The sequence below is a fragment of the Stegostoma tigrinum genome, chromosome 16 (assembly GCF_030684315.1).
Source record: "Stegostoma tigrinum isolate sSteTig4 chromosome 16, sSteTig4.hap1, whole genome shotgun sequence".
Lineage (NCBI taxonomy): Eukaryota > Metazoa > Chordata > Chondrichthyes > Orectolobiformes > Stegostomatidae > Stegostoma > Stegostoma tigrinum.
In genome coordinates, this window is record NC_081369.1 from 45,450,008 (window position 1) to 45,471,819 (window position 21,812).

Here is a 21,812-nt window from a genome sequence, read left to right on the forward strand (position 1 = left end):
CGGCCTCCACTGCACTCTGCGGCAATGAATTCCACAAGCCCACCACTCTCTGGCTGAAGCAATGTCGTCTCATTTCAATTTTAAATTTACCCCCTCTAATTTTAAGGCGGTTCCCACGGGTCCTAGTCTCCCCGCCTAACGGAAACAACTTCCTAGCGTCCACCCCTTCTAAACCATACATTATCTTGTAAGTTTCTATTAGATCTCCCCCTCAACCTTCTAAACTCTAATGAGTACAATCCCAGGATCCTTAGCCGTTCATTATACATTAAACCTACCATTCCAGGGATCGTCCGTGTGAATCTCCGCTGGACACGCTCCAGGGCTAGTATGTCCTTCCTGAGGGGTGGGGCCCAAAATTGGACGCAGTATTCTAAATGAGGCATAACTAGAGCCTTATAAAGCCTCAAAAGCACATCGCTGCTTTTATATTCCAACCCTCTTGAGATAAACGACAACATTACATTCACTTTCTTAATTACGGACTCTACCTGTAAGTTAACCTTTAGAGAATCCTGGACCAACACTCCCAGATCCCTTTGCACTTCTGATTTGCGAATTTTCTCACCGTTGAGAAAATAGCCCATGCCTGTATTCTTTCTTCCAAAGTGCAAAACCTCACATTTACTCACATTGAATTTCATCAGCCATTTCCTGGACCACTCTCCTAAACTGTCTAAATCTTTTTGCAGCTTCCCCACCTCCTCAGTACTACCTGCCTGTCCACCTATCTTCGTATCATCGGCAAACTTTGCCAGAATGCCCCCAGTCACTTCATCCAGATCATTAATATATAAGGTGAACAGCTGCGGCCCCAACACTGAACACTGCGGGACACCACTCGTCACCGGTTGCCATTCCAATAAAGAGCCTTTTATTCCAACTCTCTGCCTTCTGTCAGGCAGCCAATCCTCAATCCAAGCCGGTAGCTCACCTCGAACGCCATGGGCCCTCACCTTGCTCAGCAGCCTCCCGTGAGGCACCGTATCAAAGGCCTTTTGGAAGTCCAGATAGATAACATAAAGAGGGACTGTTCCACGTACTTTGTGGTCTGTTTCTGTAACAAAGAGAAAAATGCTGGACAAACTCAACAATCTGGCAGCATCTGTGGAGAAAGAGATGTGGCTTGTTTGCCTGTAATGAATTAAATGTGGTTTGTATCCATATTCAATGTAGATAAGTTATTGACGACAATCTCAGTTTTTAAAAGATTGAGGTAAATGGAATTAGCGTATTTGATGTTTGTTGGTTAACTATGTTTTATTTTTTTGTACATTCTATGAATAAAGTATATTTTTTCAAAAAAATTTGATGTTTGTTTGTCGGCATTGACATGATGGGCCGAATGGCTTGACTCTATACTGTACGAGCCTACGACACGTACCAAAGAATGCGACAACTTCTCCTAATTTGTTAACAAGCAATGTGAGAGCATTCAACCAAACAGGACTGGTAACAAAGACAATAAAATGTGAGGCTGGATGAACACAGCAGGCCCAGCAGCATCTCAGGAGCACAAAAGCTTTTGTGCTCCTGAGATGCTGCTGGGCCTGCTGTGTTCATCCAGCTCCACACTTTATTATCTTGGATTCTCCAGCATCTGCAGTTCCCATTATCACTGATCACAAAGACAGTCGCTCCCTTCTGCCAATGAACATCTGGAGGTTGGACTTGTCTGTATCACATGCTGAACGGGAAGTGACAACTTCAACAAGATCTGTCTTTGCATGTTAAATTAGATACGAATTGCAGTGGGTTATTTTGTGTTCTTCATCTGACGTCCAAACGTTTTCCCGGTGATTTTACAGGTGAGTGTAACAACAGAGTTTAAGAAATCCCGATCTATACCAAACTTCCCAAATATGTATTTAGAGAAGACGATTCACGTTTGACCGCATTATTGCTGGTTGTTTAAATTCGTAGAGCTTCTAAAGGGGATTTCTTTTTTTAAAAAAAAGGAGGAAGTGGACAGTTTTAGACAGTTTTGCACCGAGACTCAGATCAGTTCTATTACTGTGACGTTCTCATTTGCGTTTTCCCCGAGGTGTTTCGCCAGTCTGGGAATGGTTCGCATTCATCTGTGTCCTGGTTGTAAAACGTGTAGCAAAATCGTGAGATTTCCTGCAGTTGATTTCCTGCGCGCAAAGTGAAATTGGAACAAAAGGCATTGAGGTCACATAACCCAGTTTTATATATATTTGACTCTGTCGTTGTTTGAGAGAAGTGATAGGGATTGGAAAGTGAAACTTGGGACGAGATTTGTTTCCGGCTACACACTTGTCCCCGCCTCCGCACGCAGCGCTTGTTTAACTCCTGTGTGTTGTGTAGTTGGTAGATAATTGTTAAGTTTTGACCCCAGTCGATATCAAGCAGTTGGTCACCCAAAACCCAAAAGGATCTGGTAATTACAGCTTCCAAGTTTAACCTATATTTTCTAATCAGCCTGTTCAAAGTTTCATACCACTGTGATTTGTTCAAATTCTTGTCTGTTCTTTCTCAGCCAGTACATCAAAGGATTGGGCTTCACATTTTTGGAGTCTGCACTTACTATTGGAAACTGCATTTTTGATTGCAGAGGTATAATCGTGTATTTAGGATATTTCGGAACTTGAGTAGGCCATTCTGCCCCTTGAGCCTGTTCCACCCATTTGATGCAATCATTGGCTCATCTGTGTTTTAACTCCATATACCTGCCCTTGGCCCTTATCCCCTAATACCTCTGCGTAACAAAAAATTATCTATCTCAGATTTAAAATTAACAACTGAACCAGCATGCATTGCCATTTATGGAGGAAAGTTTCAAATATCTATCACCCTTTGTGTGTAGAAGTACATCCTAACATCTGTCCTGAACAGTCCATAAGACCATAAGACATAGGAGTGGAAGTAAGGGCATATGGCCCATCGAGTCCACTCTGCCATTTAATCATGGCTGATGGGCATTTCAACTCCACTTCCCTGTAGCCCTTGATTCCTTGTGAGATCAAGAATTTATCAATCATCGCCTTAAAGACATCTAATGTCCCGGCCTCCACTGCACTCTGTGGCAATGAATTCCGCAGACCCACCACTCTCTGGCTGAAGAAATGTCTCCTCATTTCAGTTCTAAATTGACCCCCTCTAATTCTAAGGCTGTGCCCACGGGTCCTAGTCTCCCTGCCTGATGGAAACAACTTCCCAGCATCCACCCCTTCTAAGCCATACATTATCTTGTAAGTTTCTTCAAGATCTACCCTCAACCTTCTAAACTCTATTGAATACAATCCCAGGATCCTCAGCCGTTCATTGTACGTTAAACCTACCATTCCAGGAATCATCCGTGTGAATCTCCGCTGGACACGCTCCAGCGCCAGTATGTCCTTCCTGAGGTGTGGGGCCCAAAATTGGACACAGTGTTCTAAATGGGCCTAACTAGAGCTTTATAAAGTCTAGCCCTAATTTGCAGACTACGCCCTCTGTTCTAGAATCCTCAACCAGTGTAAACAGTTTTTCCTTTTAATATCTTGAATACATCAATCAGACCACTTCATAACCTTCTAAATTCTTGAGAAAGCAGCCCTACTTTGCACAATCTCTCCTCATCATTTGAAGTCCAGCTATCATTCTTGTAAATCTACCTTGCACTCCTTCTAAAACCAATATATCCTTCCTAAAGAGTGATGCCCAAATTTGCTCATAGTACTCCAAGTGGCATCAAACCGGGGATTTCTGGTCTATCAATAAATATCCCTGTGTAGATAGTGTGGATGATAGCATAAAATTACAATGCTGCCTAACTTTGTCATCAGCAAATTTGGATACGTGACTTTTTGTGCTATTATCCCAGTCATTAACAAATAATGTGAATAATAATCTAGCACAGATTCTTGTGGGCCAACACTGATCACATCTTGCCGATTTCAGTTCCTGTCCGTTATCCCTATATTTTGTTGCCTGCCAATTTCCTCGCCGTGTCCTCACGTCTGTGGGCTTCTACCTTAGTTGACAGTCTCAAATGTAGGATTTTATCGAATACCTTCCAGAAGTCCAGTTAAATGAGATCTGTAGGCATTTCCCTATCCAATATCTTAGCCACCTCTTCAAAACATTATTTGTCAATCTACTTGTCACAAATCTGTGCTGGCTGTCTCCAATTTAACTGAAAAATTTCAAGGTGTACACTTATCCAATCCTTACTTGTTGACTCCAACAATTTCCCCACAACAGATTTAGTTGACTGGTTTTTCCTTTGTCGTCCTTCTTAAAAAGCAGAATGACGTGCAATTTTCCACTCCGAAGGGGTGTCTCCTGCATCTAGGGAACACTGAAAGATTATATCTACAGTGTGATACCCCCAATTCCTTTTCCATCCTCAGATGAATATTTTGTTTTATTCAGTCCCTGTTCCTGGTCCACTAATAACTTCAAAAATATAATATTCTTGGTCTCATTGTGCTGTTAAAGATGTCCTTGATACAATATATCAACCTTCAGAATGACCAATCTCTGGTCATAAATGAGTAAATCATCTACCACGCTGGGGTGTCCTTACTGTTCATTACACAATCCCATTCTCAGATTGTACAGCATCTTTGTTGGTCATCCTTTGCTGTACTGTCTGACCCAAGTGCATTCTTTGTCAGCTTTCCCTGCCTCGCTGGATGGTAAAATTGGGCTTGTCATTGATGTAAAGGTTTTGAACGTTTCCACTACGAGCATGATGGGCTGACTGGCCTCCTTCTAAATCATCACAATTCTGTGATTCAGGAAAAATGACATCCTGTTGATCAAGCCTTGCACATGGAGAAGGGACAAAGTATAGGAGCAGATTTACTGCTGATGCTGTAATCTCTTCCAAAAATAACAAATGCTGGAGATTGCAGCGAGTCAGACAGCATCCATGGAGATTCAGCAAGTGCACATTTTGAGTGGAAATGACTTCATCAGATGAAGAGCCATCTTGACTTGAAATGTCTCTCCATGGATGCCGTCTGACTCGCTGTAATCTCCAGCATTTGTTGTTTTTGGGGACAAAGTATCTGCTGCAGTGTGCCTCTTCCTGGAACATGCTCTGTCTTTCCATCATAGCGGTCATCCCTTGTCTGATTTTGTGGAGGTGTTTTTGCTAACTCAGAATTTTAAAATGTCACAAGTTTTTGTAGTCTAGATGAAGGACATAATCTGTAATGTTTCAATGCAGCTGCTAATACTACTTTCCTTATTGATGCCGTAACTCTGGTCAGTCTCTGACATTGAGTGAATCGCATAGTGAACTGATCTACACTCTCTCTATCCATTTGTATATCAATTTATACACCTCCCTTTTCTGTAGGAGAAGCATCAGCAGCAATGATCATGGGCAGCTGTGGGTTACAATGTGTTTAAATATCAAGACGATAGATGATTTATTATTATGTGTACCAAGAAACAGTGAAAAGTATTGTTTTGCATGCTAATCAGACAAGTCACACCTTACACAAGTATAACAGGGTAAATGAACAGGATGCAGAATATAATGTTACAGCTACAGAGAAGATACTGGGAAAGATCAACTCTAACATATGAGGGATCCCATCAAAAACCTGATACCAGTGCAGAAGAAGCTGTTCCTGAATCTGTTGGTGTGTGTTTTCAGACTATTGTATCTGCTTTGCATTGGGAGAGACTATAACTGGTCCTTGATTATATTTGGCTGCTTTCCCAAGGTACTTCATCACCAGATTTTCTTGGTTTTCTTAAAAAAAACATCTGTGTTGTGCCTCCTAACCAACACCATGCCTTTCTTGTCGGAGCAGTTAATTTAGTGGCTTGTTGGCACAAATATAGATTAGATTAGATTCCCTACAGTGTGGAAACAGGCCTTTGGCCCAACAAGTCTGCACTGCCCTTTGGAGCATCCCACCCACACCCATCTCCCACACACCCCTGAACACTACAGGCAATTTAGCATGGCCAGTCCACCTAGCCTGCATATCTCTTGGCTGTGGGAGGAAACCCACGTAGACACGGGGAGAATGTGCAAACTCCGCACAGACAGTTGCCCGAGGCTGGAATCAAACCTGGGTCCCTGGCACTGTGAGGCTGCAGTGCTAACCACTGAGCCACCATCCCGCTGTAATCAACCAGCAATAATGAGCAGTTCAACTCACATATTAAATAACTTCTGTAAGCATGTATTTGGGATGGGCAAGAGCATTCCAGCTTAGTTTACCATACCCAAGAGTCTCTGGAGCTCAGCCACATTGAGGAATGAGAAGCTTTTGGATTTTTCTTTGCCATCTGTAGATTAACTCTGACACTAGGTGCATGCACAGTATGCCCAAGGATCTTGACAGTTAAGTTGCAAAAATTTGCATTTGATTTGGTCCTGATTTCTGTATGTTCAACTGCTTTGTATGCCTGCGTAAGATCCAATCAGACTCTAGATCCGTTGGACTTTGGAACTGGGGCCATTTCCAAGCACCAGCTTGTTGGTTCTGTCACAGACAAAATAACCCATTTCTTCAATATCAGAGCCAATTTCCTTTTAGCAAGTGCAAATGATAAATTTATCTGGGCGTGTACTGACACTCTAGCTTCCGGAATTGGTCGTGCCACTATTGAACTGGGTTGGACAGGATGAAAAATAACATGACACCAGGTTATATTCCAGCAGGTGGAATTGAAAATACAAGCTTTCAGAGTGTTGCCCCTTCCTCAGGAGCAGTGAAAGAGGAAGTATTAAGACACACAATTTATAAGTAAAAGATCAAAGGATTAGTCAACTGGGTGAATGCATTTAATAACCCTCAGTTGGCTGGTTAACTTCCTCCTGTAAAATCCTTAATCAGTTAGAAAGGTGATGCAGATTTTGATTGATTAATGTCCTGAGATAACTGAAGGTTTTATCAATGAATACAAGAGGTGATATCTCAGGTCAGACAATGCCTTTTGCTGTGACGCCTTGTTTAGAAACTGTGTTTTAACGTGGAGTCTGACTGGTTTTACTTCCAAAGCAGGAATTTGGAAAATTCCCCACTGAGTGTGTCCACAAACTGTGTGCTTTTTGCACAAAATAGTGTACCTGTAAATACAAATCTGTGGGTCTGTGTGTGTGCAATGTAGTAGGGTCACCTGTAGTGTGAAATGAAACCAAGATTACGGTTGAGGCCACCTTCGTAGGTACCGAACTTGGCTATCGTCCTCTGCAGAGCAACCCTGTTGGGTATCCCAAAATCTGCTGCAACCTTGAAATTGAGATGGAGTCCGTATTTTCGGCTTGCACTCCAGATACAGCAGAACAGTTACAAGACACTGCCAAACAGACGAGACAATGGAATTACACCACCTATATGCACATCAAGAACAAGAAACTGGAGAAACTTGCCATCACCACCAACCAGGTTTCCCCAGTATCACAGTTGAAATGGTTCGACCAGGGGGGAAATCCCTTGTCAATCTATCTGACCACACTCTTCCAATGGACAAAATCGATGATCTCAGCCGAGGGCTCAATTTCTGCCCCACCACCAAAATAGACCCCACTGATCTTGTGGCAAACACAGAGAAATTTATCAGACGAATGAGACTCCAGGAATCCTTCCAAGATGTCAGCAGTGAGTCCAGTGAGACAACCAATGAACCGGAGCAGTTGACAGAGAGATCCATGGTGGAGCGACTAAAGGAGGAGTTAAATTGGACCTGTGCAGAAGGCCAGTGCCCTAGTCCCGACTTGTATACTCAAACCATCAGGAAATGCATGAACACCAGATTCATCAGCCACACTTTTGAGGTAGTGCAAAATGTCAGGCAGGCATAACACTGCCATCATGCTCTCAAGACCAATCACAACATTGTCATCAAATCAGCAAAGGAGGAGCCATTGTCATAAAGAATAGAATGGACTACTGCAAAGAAGTGTCCCGACAGCTGAACTACCAAGAACATAACAGACAACTACCTGCTGATCTGACCAAGGCACACACCCATGAACTCAACAGATTGGCCAAGACTTTTTCGATCTGGTCTTTCAGAATACCCTATGCACTCTCATCCCATGTACTTCTCAGCTAGGGGACTTCCAAAGATACACAAAACCGATGCACCCAGACGTCCCATCATATCAGGCAATAGGATCCTGTGTGAGAATCTCTCTGTGTTGAGGGGGCATCTTGAAACCCATTGTACAAAGAACTCCCAGCTTCTGCCATGACACTACAGATTTCTTGCTGAAACTCGGCACCATTTGGACCAGTTGAGCCAGGAACATTTCCTTGTCACAATGGATGTTTCGACACCATACCGGCATCCCCCACCATGACAGCATCGCTGCATCAGTCTCAGTATTGAATACCAACATCTGCCAATTTCCGGACGTCATCCTACAATTCATCCCTCTTCATCCTCAACAACAATCTCTTCACCTTTTGACAACCAGTTCTTCATCCAGACACATGGAACAGCCATGGGATCAGATTCACACTCCACTATGCCAACATTTTCATGCACATGTTCGAACAAGACTATACTGCTGTGCAGGACCTCTGACCAATGCCATACGCCTGATACGTTGACCACATTTTCTTCCTTTTAGACTCCTGGTGAGGAGTTACCGAAACAACTACATAGCAATATCAACAAGTTTCATCCCACCATCAGACTTGCCACAGAATATGCCTTACAATCAGTTTTGTTCTTGGACACATGTATCTCCATCAAGGATGGACACCTCAATATAGCTCACTCTACTGCAAGCCCATGGATAACCTCAATGCTGCGGTTCTCTAGCTTCCACCCTAAACATACTATTAAAAAAAGCTGTCTTGTACAGACAAGCCTTGCGTATACACGTTGTCAACGATGATGAACACCTTGCCAAAGTCTTCCCTATGCCTCCACTTCTTACCTTCAAACACCCACCAAACCTTAAACAGATCATTGTTCGAAGCAAACTACTCAGCCTTCAGGACCACATCGACCTCAACACTATACAACCCTGCTGTGGCAACCTTTGCAAGACATGTCAGACCATCACCATGGAAACAACCACCACATGTAGGAACACCATGCGCACAGCACATACTCATGTGACTTGGCTAACATTGTCTATCTCATACGCTGCAGGCAAGGAAGCTCTGAGGCGTGGTATATTGGTGAGACCGTGCAGACGCTATGACGATGGATGGAGGGACGCTGTGCAACAATAACCAGACAGGAATGTCCCCTCCCATTTGGGGGACCACTTCAGCAGTCAAGCACATTCGACCTTGGGTCTTCAAGTAAACATCCTCCCAGGTGGATAACAAAGTGTGGAGCTGGATGAACACAGCAGGCCAAGCAGCATCTCGGGAGCACAATAGCTGACATTTCAGACCTAGACCCTTCATCAGAAAAAAATTTTTCTGAAGGTTCTAGGCCCGAAATGTCAGCTTTTGTGCTCCTGAGATGCTGCTTAGCCTGCTGTGTTCATCCAGCTCCACACTTTGTTATCTTGGATTCTCCAGCATCTGCAGTTCCCATTATCTCCCATCCTCCAAGGTGGACTTCGGGATACACAACAAAAACAGAGTTGGTGAGCAGAGACTGATAGCCAAGTTTCCATGAGGCTGCTAGCCAAGTTCGTTACACACAGAGACACACCCCCATGGGGTGAATTTGTATTTGCAGATACACTCTATTTTGCTCAAAAAGCACACAATTTGTGGACACACTCTCTGGTGCATTTTCTAAATACCTGCTTTGGAAATAAAGCCAGTCGGATTCCACAATAAAACAGTTTCTAAACAAGATGTCACACCAAAAGGCATTGTCTGATCTGAGATATCACCTCCTTGTATTCATTGATAAAACCTTTAGTTATCTCGGGACATGACTTGAAAGAAATTCAGGGAGTTGCATACTAATCAATTGAAATCTGCATCACCTTTCAAACTGATTAAGGATTTAACAGGAGGAAGTTAGCCAGCCAATTTAGGGTGATTAAATACATTTGCACCAGTAGTATAGTCCTTTGATCTGTTATAAATTCTGTGTGTTGATGCTTCCTCTCTCGTTATGCCTGAGGAAGGGGCAACAGTCCAAAAGTTGTGTATTCAACTAAACCTGTTGGACTGTCACCTGATGTCATGTAATTTTTGACCCTAGCTTCAGGGCAGGATTGACTGCCACGAGAGGTCATAGTTTTAAGGTGTCAGGAGGAAGGTGTAGAGGGGACGTCAGAGGGAGGTTCTTCACCCAGAGAGTTGTGAGCGCATGGAATAGTTTGCCAGTGGTAGTCATGGCAGCGGATTCATTAGTGACGTTTAAGCGACTGCTGGACATGCACATGGACAGCAGTGAATTGAGGGGAATGTAGCTTAGGTTGTTTTATTGTTTGGATTAGGAATATTCTATGGCACAACATCATGGGCCGAAGGGCCTGTACTGTGCTGTACTTTTCTATGTTCTATACATTTGGTGTTCTGTCTGCACTTTTCCTAGTCTTAAGAACATTTGTGGAAAGTCAACTTTGAACTTATGCTGATTGTTTTGGCTTTCCGGTTCTTCTACTCTGCAAGGGTGCAAGTCAGCACAACCCTTAGCGTGAAACTTAAGAGTGAACAACACTTTTTTTTTTGGAAGATAGATTTGTGACATTTCTGTCTCTCTGAATATTGAAGGATTACATTCAGTTGACCAACTACCTTCAGTTCTCATCCTACCTTGGTCTGCACAGAAGCTGAAAACTATTCTTCAGCCATAGTTCAACAGCAGAAAGAACTGAAACTGCTACACTGTGCCTAACCAAAGTTATATCTTATTTCTCTAAGTTTGGATAACTGCACTCCAAGAAGCTTCCACTTGGTTCCAAGGATAGATGTTTCACTATCATTGATATCTTCTATCTCATGGATCTTGTCATCCTTTTGAGACTTCTCTTTCAGCTTAATCTGTAAAGTTTTTTTTTGCTGTGACTATGCCAGTTTAACAGTTAATGGCATAGATGATGCATGCTCTTCCAGCTTCTCCTATTTCTGAATGACCACTACTTTGCTTTTTAATTTAACATATGCATGAATTTGTTTGTTTATGGATTATGGTTCACCCTGTCAACCTGAATTGCTGATCGATTTTTGTCATTGTTACCTCTACTCGCCTTGTCTGCTCAGATGATTTTTGCCTTTTGACAATGTTGAGTCAACATTCCTTCAACCTCCCATTTGTCAGGCGGTGCATCATGTAACACTCTGATAACAATTCTATCCTGATTAGTTCTTCTCAGGTACCATACTCCAATTCTACACATCTGTACAGTAGATCAATTAAAAGCTTTGATCTTTTCCCCTTGCCATTGTTGTATACTTATTAAATTTAGCCTATTTAATGAATCTTTGTTTTTTTTTGTTTACAGATTGGCGTAGACATCGAGGGCTTTTTTTAAACTTCATTCACTCTTGGATCGCTACCTGATAAAGATATCTTCTGCATGACCACCCATTGTGTACAATATCGTACTGACTTGCTGTATGTCTGGCTTTGCAGCAAGACTGGATGTAATGATACCTTGAAAATCTTCAGCATCAATTCACCCCATGCATCAACTTGATTGACACTTGAAACCTGCTTAGGAGAGCTTTCTATATTCATTCATTCACTGTCAGCATATAATAACCCTGCTCTTGTTGTGCTGCTAAAGAATATTTAGTCTGCTGAGGTAAGCAAAACATTCATTTGATTTAAGAAACAACTTAGCGTAACTTCATCTTTTGTTGAGGCAGCAAGACAGCAAAGTCATGTAACATTGCATCACTTCCAAGATGGACACTGCCTTATTAGCATATCCCAAAGAAACTTAACCCTTTATATTACAGAAGGTTACACTTGAAGTGGTGGCAATTTTCCAACAGGAATCACCTAGCCCAATCCTCTTTTTTTTTCACAAAAAGCAGACTGGTGTCGTAGTTGGAATATTCCACAGGCATGTTGCTGAACCTGTAGGGTTATGTCTCAGTTGAAGGGAAGTTAATAGTTTTTGCATCACGCACATCACGTCATTGTTGACTACATTGGACTTCCCCTGCAAAACTTCATTCCAAATGCCACTTAGGGTCATAATATCTATTTAGACTTACAAGTGTAATATTTGTCAAGGAAGTTAAATCACAGCTATAAATTACTTGGGTGGTGGTGGTAGGACAGGTAATGCATCATCCCTAATCCATTTGGAATAGGGTGCTTTGTAACCAAACCTGTTGAAGAGCCACTGTTCTGTAGTCCCACAGGACCTGGCTTAGGACTTGATTTTTTGTGGTGCACCAGCAAAAAGTGACAAGTTACTTCAACTGATATGAAAGAAATGGTAATATTGTATCCTTATACTAAATGTTCCTTGGAAGCAATATCATGAATTTTGGCTTATTTATAGCCAGTAAAGAGCATCAAAATCTGGTTTAGTCAATAGCAACTTATGTGACGTGTTTTCTACAGCACTGTATTAAATAGTTGTATGATGACGTTAGTGCCACTGCAGTGCCTGAAATTAGCTGATTCCAATCGGGAATCAGTTGTGGCACTTATTGAGATTGATATCATTTTGTGATGACTGTAGCATGAACTTTTAAACTGATTATCCCTTGCAATGCTCAAGTACTTATTTAGAGTTTATGAAGTGAGTCAAAATTTGTTTCTGTACAGTTTTGGCAGTATGTTAATGTGGGAGAAATAATTTGCAGTTCATTGCGATTCTGGTATTTCAAAATGGTCTATTCATGTTGTGTCTAAATAAAATTTGCAAACTAGACTGAACCTGTCTAATAAATTGTGTATTTGGCTGTAATACAACTTCCAAGTACAACACTTTTTACAATGGTATGACATACAATTTAGTGCAAATCTATTATTAACTTTTCTGGTCATCATTAAAAGTATTGTTAATATTGAATTTTCAATCTTTTGTAAAAAGATTGTTAGTTTGAGGATCGGCGGAATGTTTTTTGTAAAAAAAGACAATGCCCTGTGAACTCTGTGAACTGCAGAAAAACAGCCATTTTAAGCTAATCCCATTTATCTGCACCTGGTTTCTATCCCTATATCCTCTGCTTGTTCAGGTGTCTAAGTGCCTCTTAAATATTGCTATCACCTCTGCTTCTACCATATTCCCCAGCAGCATGTTCCAGGCATTCACTGCTCCCTGTGTTTCTAAAAACAAAAGCTCCCCACACATGGTGGTATGTGTATGGAACAAGCTACCACAGTTTGGACAATTATTCTGAAGAACGGTTACTTGACCCAAAATGTTAACTCTGATTTTTTTTTTTGCACAGATGCTGCCAGACCTGCTGAGTTTTTCCAGCAGTTTGCTTTTGTTTCTGATTTCCACAGTTCTTTTGGAGTATTCTGTTCAGTTCTAGGCATCTTTTATTGAAGGAAGAACATTTAAAGCCCTGTTGAGTGTTCAAAGCAGATTTACTAGAATGATCTGAGGAATTCCAAATACAAGAAAAGATTTGAGAAATTGGACTTATTCTCCTTGGAGCAGAGAAGATTAGGGTGACCTCATTGAGGTGTTAAAAGTTATGAACAGTCCTTACAGTGTAAAGAAGGATGTCATGTTTCATTAGTTGCTGTGTCTGTAACTTGGGGAATTGAGAAACTCAAGAAAAATGCTGCATTTTAATCCTTTGTAAAGCAGCTCATAGGTTTGTACATCACAGAAACATGCCCATGCCAACCAGGTCTCCTAAACTGAACTAATTCCATTTGGCTGACATTCTTGTAAACTTTTCCAGTTCGTGTACCTGTCCAAATGCCTTTTAAATATTGTAACTGCACCTACATCTGTCACTTTCTGTGGTAGCTTGTTCCACGCACATACCACCCTCTGTGTCTCAAAAAAAAGGTTGGTCACTCGGGTCGCTTTTAAATCTACGCCCTCTTACCTTAAACCTATGCCCTTTAGTTTTGCACTCCACTACCTGGGGAAAAGACCTTGGCTATTTACCTTGTGATTTTACAAACTTCTGTAAGGTCAGTCTTCAACTTCTGATGCTCCAGGAAAAGATGTCCCAAACTCTCCAGCCACTTTTCATAGTTTAATAGCATCCTTCATATAGCAGGGAGACGAGAATTGGATACATTACTCCAAATGTAGCCTTACCAATGTCTTGTATAGCTGTAACATCATGCCCCAACTCCTGTACTCAATGTTCTGACTGAAGGCATTTATGCCAAACACCACCTTCACCAGCCTGTCTACCTATGATGCCATTTTCAAAGAACTATATACCTGCACCCCTAGATATCTATTTTGTTTTAAATATTAAATATTACATATTAAACTGGCCAAACATCAGACGTTTCATGTTCAAAAGTGGGCGCTACCATTGATTTAAAAATGTAGGAAATTCAGCTGAGTCAGGCAGCATCTGTGGAGACAACAGAGTTATGATTTAGGATTGATAAATTTCATTGCTGTGAAGTATCGTTCTCCACACAAGCTTCCTGACCTCAGTTTTCCCAGTCTTTGTTTTTTCTCTCACTTCAGATTTCCAATATCTGCGGTGTTTTGCTTTTTCCGTTCAAAACATATATGAGCTCTTTCCAAGCGTGAAAGCGCCGTACAGAAGATCGAGCGGCTGGACTTCAGCCTGCTCCCTATCAGACATGCATCTGCTGGGGCTTTCGGCTCAGTTGTTTTGTTTTATACCTGTTTGCTTTAGACAGAAGCGTAGATACGGGCTTTTACTGCACTTTTCCATAACTGTTTGTTGACTGCAGAAATGAAGATATGGCCCATGAAAACATGCAAAAAGAGAGTTCCTTAAATTACCTTTACATTCCTTTTAAATTAATGAAGCATTGAATTGGTAAATCATGACATGAACATCAACAGTCATAATCCCTGGTGACCTGAGTGTCACTCAGCTTTATGATTTGAGTTTGATCTTTCTTTTTGTAATGTACTGGGATACATAAAAAATTGTTGGTTTGTGTGCTAAACAGACAAATTGTATCTTACAAAGTGCATCAGACTAGCCGAACAGAGTGCACAATACAGTGTTACAGCCACAGAGAAGGTGCAGAGAGAGGGAGAAATCAGAATTTGAGAGGTCCATTCAAAAGCCTGAAAACAGCAGTGGAGAAGCTGTTCTTGAATTTGCTTGTATGTGTATTCAAACTTTTATCTCCTCTGCCTAATGGAAGAGAGTGTGGGAAGGGTCTTTGCTTATGTTCCTTGCTTTCCCAAGCCAGTGGCAAGTCTAGATGGAGCTAATGGATGGGAGGCAGGCTTGTGTGATGGACTAGGCTATGTTCTCGACTCTCTATAGTTTCTTGCGGTCTTGGGAAAAGCAATTGCCATACTATGCTGTGATGCATCCACATAAGATGCTTTAAATGGCACATCTATAAAAGTTGGTAAGAGTCTTTCTGGGCATGCAGAATTTCCTTAGCCTCCTGAGAAAGTAGAGACCTTGTTGTGTATTCTTGACCCTTGCAAACAACATGGGTGGACCAGGACAAATTGTTGGTGATCATCACTCCCAGCAACGTGACGTCTCGACCATCTCCCCTTCAGCATCATTGATGCTGGGGTGTGCCCTCCACTCTGCTTCCTGAAGTCAGTGACCAGCTGCTTCATTTTGTCAACATTGATGGAGAGATTGTTGTCTTTACACCGTGCTTCTAAGCACTCTATCCCTTTCTTGTATTCTGTCCCATCATTGTTTGAGATCCAACCTACAATCGTGGTGTCGTCTTGTTGTCTTAGCCAAACTTGTAAACTGATTTGGAGCACGCAGCCGTTAGTGCTTAAGGAGTATAGCAGGGGACTGAGTACCCAGCCTGGTAGGGCAACAGTATTGAAGATTATGGTGGAAGATGTGTTGTTACCTGTTCCTACTGATTGCAGTTTATGGATCAGAAAGTCAAGGATCCAGTTACAGAGGAGCAAGCCAAGACCTAGGTCATGGACTTTAGAGATGAGTTTGTTTCAAATTATGGTAGTGAAGGCAGAGCTGCTGAACCAAACTGCGCACAGTTAAAAATGTAGTTCTGAGTGATGTGGGAGATTTTGATTCATTGAGCACTTGCTTCAGTACTCTGAAAGGAGGGTACGGATTCTTTGGGACTTCTACCAGGCTGAGAACATTGCCATGTTAAACTAAATAACTAGGGCTTTAATTTAAAATGGATCAGGTGGAGTCAGAATTTGAGTGTGAAGAAGTTTATGAATCTAAAGCAAGAAATCCAGGGTAGAGAGTAGCCTGGCAACATGGATAAATAAAATTTAAGTCTATCGAAAAAGGGCAGGGTGTGTAACAATGAAGTCCAGTTGTGAATAAGGTCAAACTGGGAAAATTAAAATCAATGGTGCTGGATTCAAAATGCATAAAGCATTTAAAATAATAGGAAAACCGATGGCACAAATAAAGATAAATTGACTTGAGCTACTGGCTATGATTGCATGGTAGACAAAGTTGAGGAAAAAATTTTGTGGTGTACTTGATGTTTCAAACTGAAGGATACAATGGAAAGAATGTTGGCAGAAGCCTTGACGATAAAGGGATATAGAAGGACAGTCGTGAGGAAGGAGCTCGAAGAGCAGAGTTATTATCGCAGAGATGAGAAAGAAGAAGGGACATCAAACAAAGGAGTAATTTGCAGGCCTCCCTGCAGTGACTATCCTATTAGAGCATTAATCAAGAATCCCTGAAATAGAGAAGGAACTGGTAATAAAATTAATTTAGCAATCATTAATGGCTTTGGCAAATTAAATAGATAAAAATATTTTGAAGGATCAATTCATGGTATAGTTTTGAGACAGTTTCCGAGAACACAGGAGGCTATTTTAATGTGCGACAATATGGTTTTTTTTTGTTCAAACCATAATAACTTAAAATGTGTCAGAGGAGTTTAGGAGGGAGGGCTTGAGAATAATTTGGTTATCCTTGTAGGTGCAGCATAAAATTAACATGCAGGTATTACAAATGGTTCTGAAAATAAGTTTTTGTTTCCCTTTATTGCCAAGATATTGGGATATGGAAAGCAGAGTATTTTATTGTTGTAGAGTCACTGAAGTCACACCTGAAGTACCACAAAATTTTGGCTGCATAGGTAGGGATATACTTGCACTGGGAATGAAAATTTCATTAAGTTGATACCTGGAATATGTTGTAATTGATGCTTATAAATTGTGGGATTGTCACCTGACATCTGATATTTTTCACTTAGACCTTTTCATTAATCCTGTCTCATTACACAATATCAGATACAGTGACGCATGCACTTTACTTGGCTCCAGAACATGCTATTCTCAGAAACCATTGTAAAAAACAAAATTCCTCATGTAGGCTACATTTACCAATCTAATCTTATTTTTTCCAGTCTGTTTAGATTAAAATAAGTCTGACGAGTTTCTTCCTTTTATACTCCATTCTCCTGTGTTAGCAGCCGTACACTATTCCTAAAAGTAACTTCTTGTCTACATTATTTCTAACCACCACTCAAATTGCTTTTGCATCCTGAACTTTGATCATCCTTCTCTATTTTTTAATGCCATAATTGGTAGAGAGAGCCTCCTCTCCACCTTTTTCTGGTACCCTGTCCTTCTATCCTTCCTAAAGTCTGGGGGATGTGAAGAAACTTCACTTTGTTTTTTGTACTTTTGTGCTAAATGTAAAGTGGCATGATGAGATAACACCAAAACTATACTGTCAACATTTTCTGTTAAGTAAATTAACATTTGTGTTTGTGTGCTACACCTTCCTGTGAAATACAGTGCATAAGGTGCTAAGTACTGGGGCCTATGTTTTTGTGGAGAGGGAGCATCTTGTGCTGTGATGAATCTGGGCCAGGAGTTGCCAGTTGAATTGAGCTGAGAACAGGCAGCATGTGCGCTTTGCCCCTGATCTGGACAAGGAAACAGGACCAGGAGGGTCTAGGCCCGAAACGTCAGCTTTTGTGCTCCTGAGATGCTGTTTGGCCTGCTGTGTTCATCCAGCTTCACACTTTATTATCTGGGACTATGCATTGAACTGAGTCTGGGCTGTAAGCTTGGGTGAATGGAGGCTGCTATGTGGATCTGTATCTGAAGCTTGCTGCCACCTTTTCCCACTGGGGGCAAAGGAGCTATGGTCTTAGGAGAACAAGAAATAGGAAGAAGATAAGGAGAAATGTAATTGAAAGGGTGGGGACAGAAGGAGAGGAGGAAGTTGCAGTGGTAAGGGCTTGTTGATTCAAACCACTTTTTATTTATGAGGGGAAAATTATAGTGGTGATTAGAGGTGAGGTCTGAAGATTTTGTTGCCTATTTTCTGCCTATCTGTTAATAAATCTTTACAATGCTGTCTGTCTCAGGTATGCTTTATCTTTCAGTACCACATTGAGGTAATAGAAACAAATCTATTGATCTGAAATTTATCCTAATCGATTAAGTGGTATTGGATTTCTTTCTTTCAGAATGAACACTGGATTTAGAAATATTTTTGATCAATATAAGAAGCTGTATGAAGATGGTTCTTCAGGGCAAAATACGACCTGCCATGATGAAGAATTAAAAGAATTGGTCAAACAGAAGTTAATAGAAAGGGCTGCAGATTTAGCCCATCTCCCACAGGATGATATGGTTGAAATTATTTCCAAGTCTTTGCACAAGACAATGAATTACACAAGTACATTAAAGTTGCTGATTGGGGCTTTTGAATTACTGGAGTTAGCCGCTGTCAACCTCTTCCTGTACCCATGGAGAAATGAGTTCAAAACAATTAAAGTAAGTCTCTTCCCAAATGTTCATACAGTGATTTGCTAGTTACGTTGTTCTGTTGCACAGTATAAAATTGATATTGAGGGATTGAAATGTTAAATACGTTGGAACAACAATTTTAAATCGATTGCATTCATTAGGTTCGCCTTCATTCTCAAAATGAATATTCCTTTGTCACATGTATATCCAAAATTTGGGTACTCTCAATTTTATCCAGCAATTTCCAGCATGTGCTGGGTTGATAGTTATAAGTATCTTCCATTTGAGGCTGTATGCTGGATGATACTGTTCATTACTTTTGTATAAATAAATATCTTATCTCTTACTTTAGATGTTTTCAGGAGCGTATGTGTACTACCTAAAACCTGCAATCTGTAATGAAGACCTGATAAGATTCTTTAAGAAAATGGGCTATACATTAAAGGATAACCTCCAGCTAGAAATTAAAGACCTACCGCATTCTTTGGAATTGATCAGGCTGGCGTTTGAATTCTTTGTTACAAGGATTGAATGTGAAATCTTGTTGGAAATTGTAGACAAGTTGGAGCACTACAAAGTTTCAGTTGACGAATTGCTTCAAGAAAGGAAATTGATGGAAAGCATTGATATTTGTGTGAATAAACTGAAGTGCCTTCCTGCTGCTGACAGAAACCCAAGAGAAAACCTACTTAGAAAGACACTTTCCACTGAAGATAGTGTTGGCAAGGACTTAAGAGGGATTTCTAGTATAAGAAGTCAAGCCAGTTCTCACTCCCAGAGGGAGTATGATGGAAATGCAACCCATTCACCAACATGGAAGTCAGTGTGGCCTGCTCCTGAATGCCAATGCAAGAATGATGATTATAACAAACACTTTGCTGGAATCCCTGATACTAATTGTGCTCCTTCAATGAACCAAGACCCTGTGAAAGATGGATGTGCATTTAACTCCTATACAGATAGAGATAGGAAAATGGTATTATTGGAAAACATTGATGCTAAGAACTACAAACGGCATTGCTGCCTTGGTAATGGTGAATCTGTTCACTTCTGTTGTGAAACATGTCTCTTGTTACACACTATTATGTGTGAAGCTGTTGAAAACTGTACCAGTCATGGTCATTCCTTTACATTTTTTGGCGCTCAGAGCTCAACATGTTTGCCAAAAGCTGAAGCTTCTAATAGTGACCTAAAACGGCTATCGTATGCAGACATAGTAAAAACAGACTCAAACTGTGGTATTTGTCGACGTGCGTCTGTAGGGTTTCTTTGTGAATGTGGTATGCGTGTGTGTAGTTACTGTGGTTATGAAAATATTTTGCTCTGCAATATCTGTGGCAATAAAATTTCAAAAGCTTGAATCCTAATTTCAAAAGCAACCAAACCTGGAATTTAATAGTGTAAATGAATCTTCATCCAATTGTATGTGATGGGTTGGTAAAATTGTGGTTTATTTTGTAAAAGCTACATTTAACATAATTTTCCTTACTTAGAATATCAATTTTTGCTTAAGGAAATAACCAAAGAATTATGTTGTTGTAAATCAAATGCTCTACTTAAGTATGCACAGTATTGTCATTTTATTGAAAGTCATTTTGATGCAAGCTGATTTTGTTTTTGGTATGTGTAGAACTTTTTTTTTAAATTAACACTTTTTTCAAGAGTTTGTAACTTTGAAAAATGATATGTATTGCATGGAAAAATTAAACTGATTTATGGCTGATTTTGACTTTGAAACCTTAATTCCAAATAAATGTACAGACAATGTTTGCTGGATGGAGTGCAACTTTTTGTTATATCATCAGCAAGAAAGCAAATTAGAAGAACAAGGAAAACTATTTTTGTGACTAGTAAAAGTTTGATAGTGGAGTTGCAAGAATATCGTTGTAACCATTGGGCAAAATCTTCAATTCTAGCAGTACATTTTTTTTAAAACCTATAATGTCACGTGGAATCTAAGTCAACAGTCCCACATCTCCCAATTGAACACTGTTGTTAGTCTTCTCCTGATTTATCACAATTTCAAATTCCTTTAGTTTTTAATTGCTTCTTAAGTGTGGGTTTCATTTCTGATCAGGAGTAGAGATCTTAAAGTGGACTTCACCAAAACAATGGGAAAATATTGAAATTGAGGGGAGGGGAATAGAAAACCCCAGGACCTTCTGCAGGTAAATCTGATAAGTATCAAGGTTAGGGAGAACTTTATTTTCCGATCCCATTATGGTCTCTCCCGGTATCCATCACTTTTTTTCCCAGCCCTACAATCTTCCAAGAGCTCCCTGTTCAATTTGTTTTATGCAATCCTGATTTCCTTCACCTCAGCAGTTGCAGCTATGTTTTCGGGTGCTTTGGTCCGTTGAATCTAAGATCCTCTCCTTAAAGATCTTAACGCTCTTTTTGAATACCACTTCTGACTGCTTTTAAAAAAAAAACTGAGTTGTTATAGCTCATTGTCTAATGTCAAATTCTATCGTAATGCTCCAGTTCAGTGTTTTCAGATGTACTTAAAGCACACGTTTTAAACTTTTTTTTAAAAAAAAAGTAACTAGCTTTATTACATTGTAACTGCTTTTATCCATGGTCAGAGATTTTTAAATGACTGGTATGTTACTACCAGAAAGGCTGCTTCCTGATCTTTGAGCACAATGTGTTTCCTCCTTTTATATTTCTTCCAAATTATTGTTAAGCAACAATAGACTTTTCAGTCAAATGTTGGAATATTTAAATTAAAATTTAAATTCTATTTCAATCCATTCAAGGTCATGGCTGTTTTGTATCTTTACTTAATCTCCCTGCATTGGTCCAGGTTTTCATACCCTTCTTGACAATTTTTTTTTGCATAGTATTGACCACATTTATTACTGTTTCAGCAGTATGTAGATGAGAGCAATCACTATCCTAAATGTTTCTCCACACTTGTTACAAAAACATTTTTATTGATTGGTGTCCTCTGGGAATAGTTGGTGTCATTTAACATGGAGGTATCAGAGCATGTTTTAAAGTGAGCAATGCAATGAAACAGACACATGACACAATTGTTAAAAGATAACTCAGCTTCTGGGATTTAGCTCTTTTAAGCAACTCAAGACCACAGAAGGTAAGACACCCCCACATTATCATTCTGAGGTGCAAAGCT

At 40.4% G+C, this 21,812-nt stretch overlaps 1 protein-coding gene across 1 annotated transcript; it reads left to right on the forward strand.

Moving 5' to 3' along the window:
* Positions 1-1,666: 1,666 nt before the first annotated feature.
* On the forward strand, positions 1,667-20,323 carry spata2l (spermatogenesis associated 2-like). The gene is made up of 4 exons (XM_048546859.2): positions 1,667-1,808; positions 11,348-11,650; positions 18,394-18,703; positions 19,029-20,323. Exons 3-4 carry the CDS (start codon positions 18,395-18,397, stop codon positions 20,034-20,036), a joined length of 1,317 nt encoding a protein of 438 aa, XP_048402816.1. The 5' UTR covers positions 1,667-1,808; positions 11,348-11,650; position 18,394; the 3' UTR covers positions 20,037-20,323.
* The last annotated feature ends 1,489 nt before the right edge of the window (positions 20,324-21,812 follow it).

Bases quoted from the DNA above. Each gene is read 5' to 3' on its own strand.
- spata2l (XM_048546859.2), top strand. From the start codon at position 18,395: ATGAACACTGGATTTAGAAATATTTTTGATCAATATAAGAAGCTGTAT. The intron at 18,704-19,028 runs GTAAGTCTCTTC...CTCTTACTTTAG, and splicing joins ATGAGTTCAAAACAATTAAA to ATGTTTTCAGGAGCGTATGT.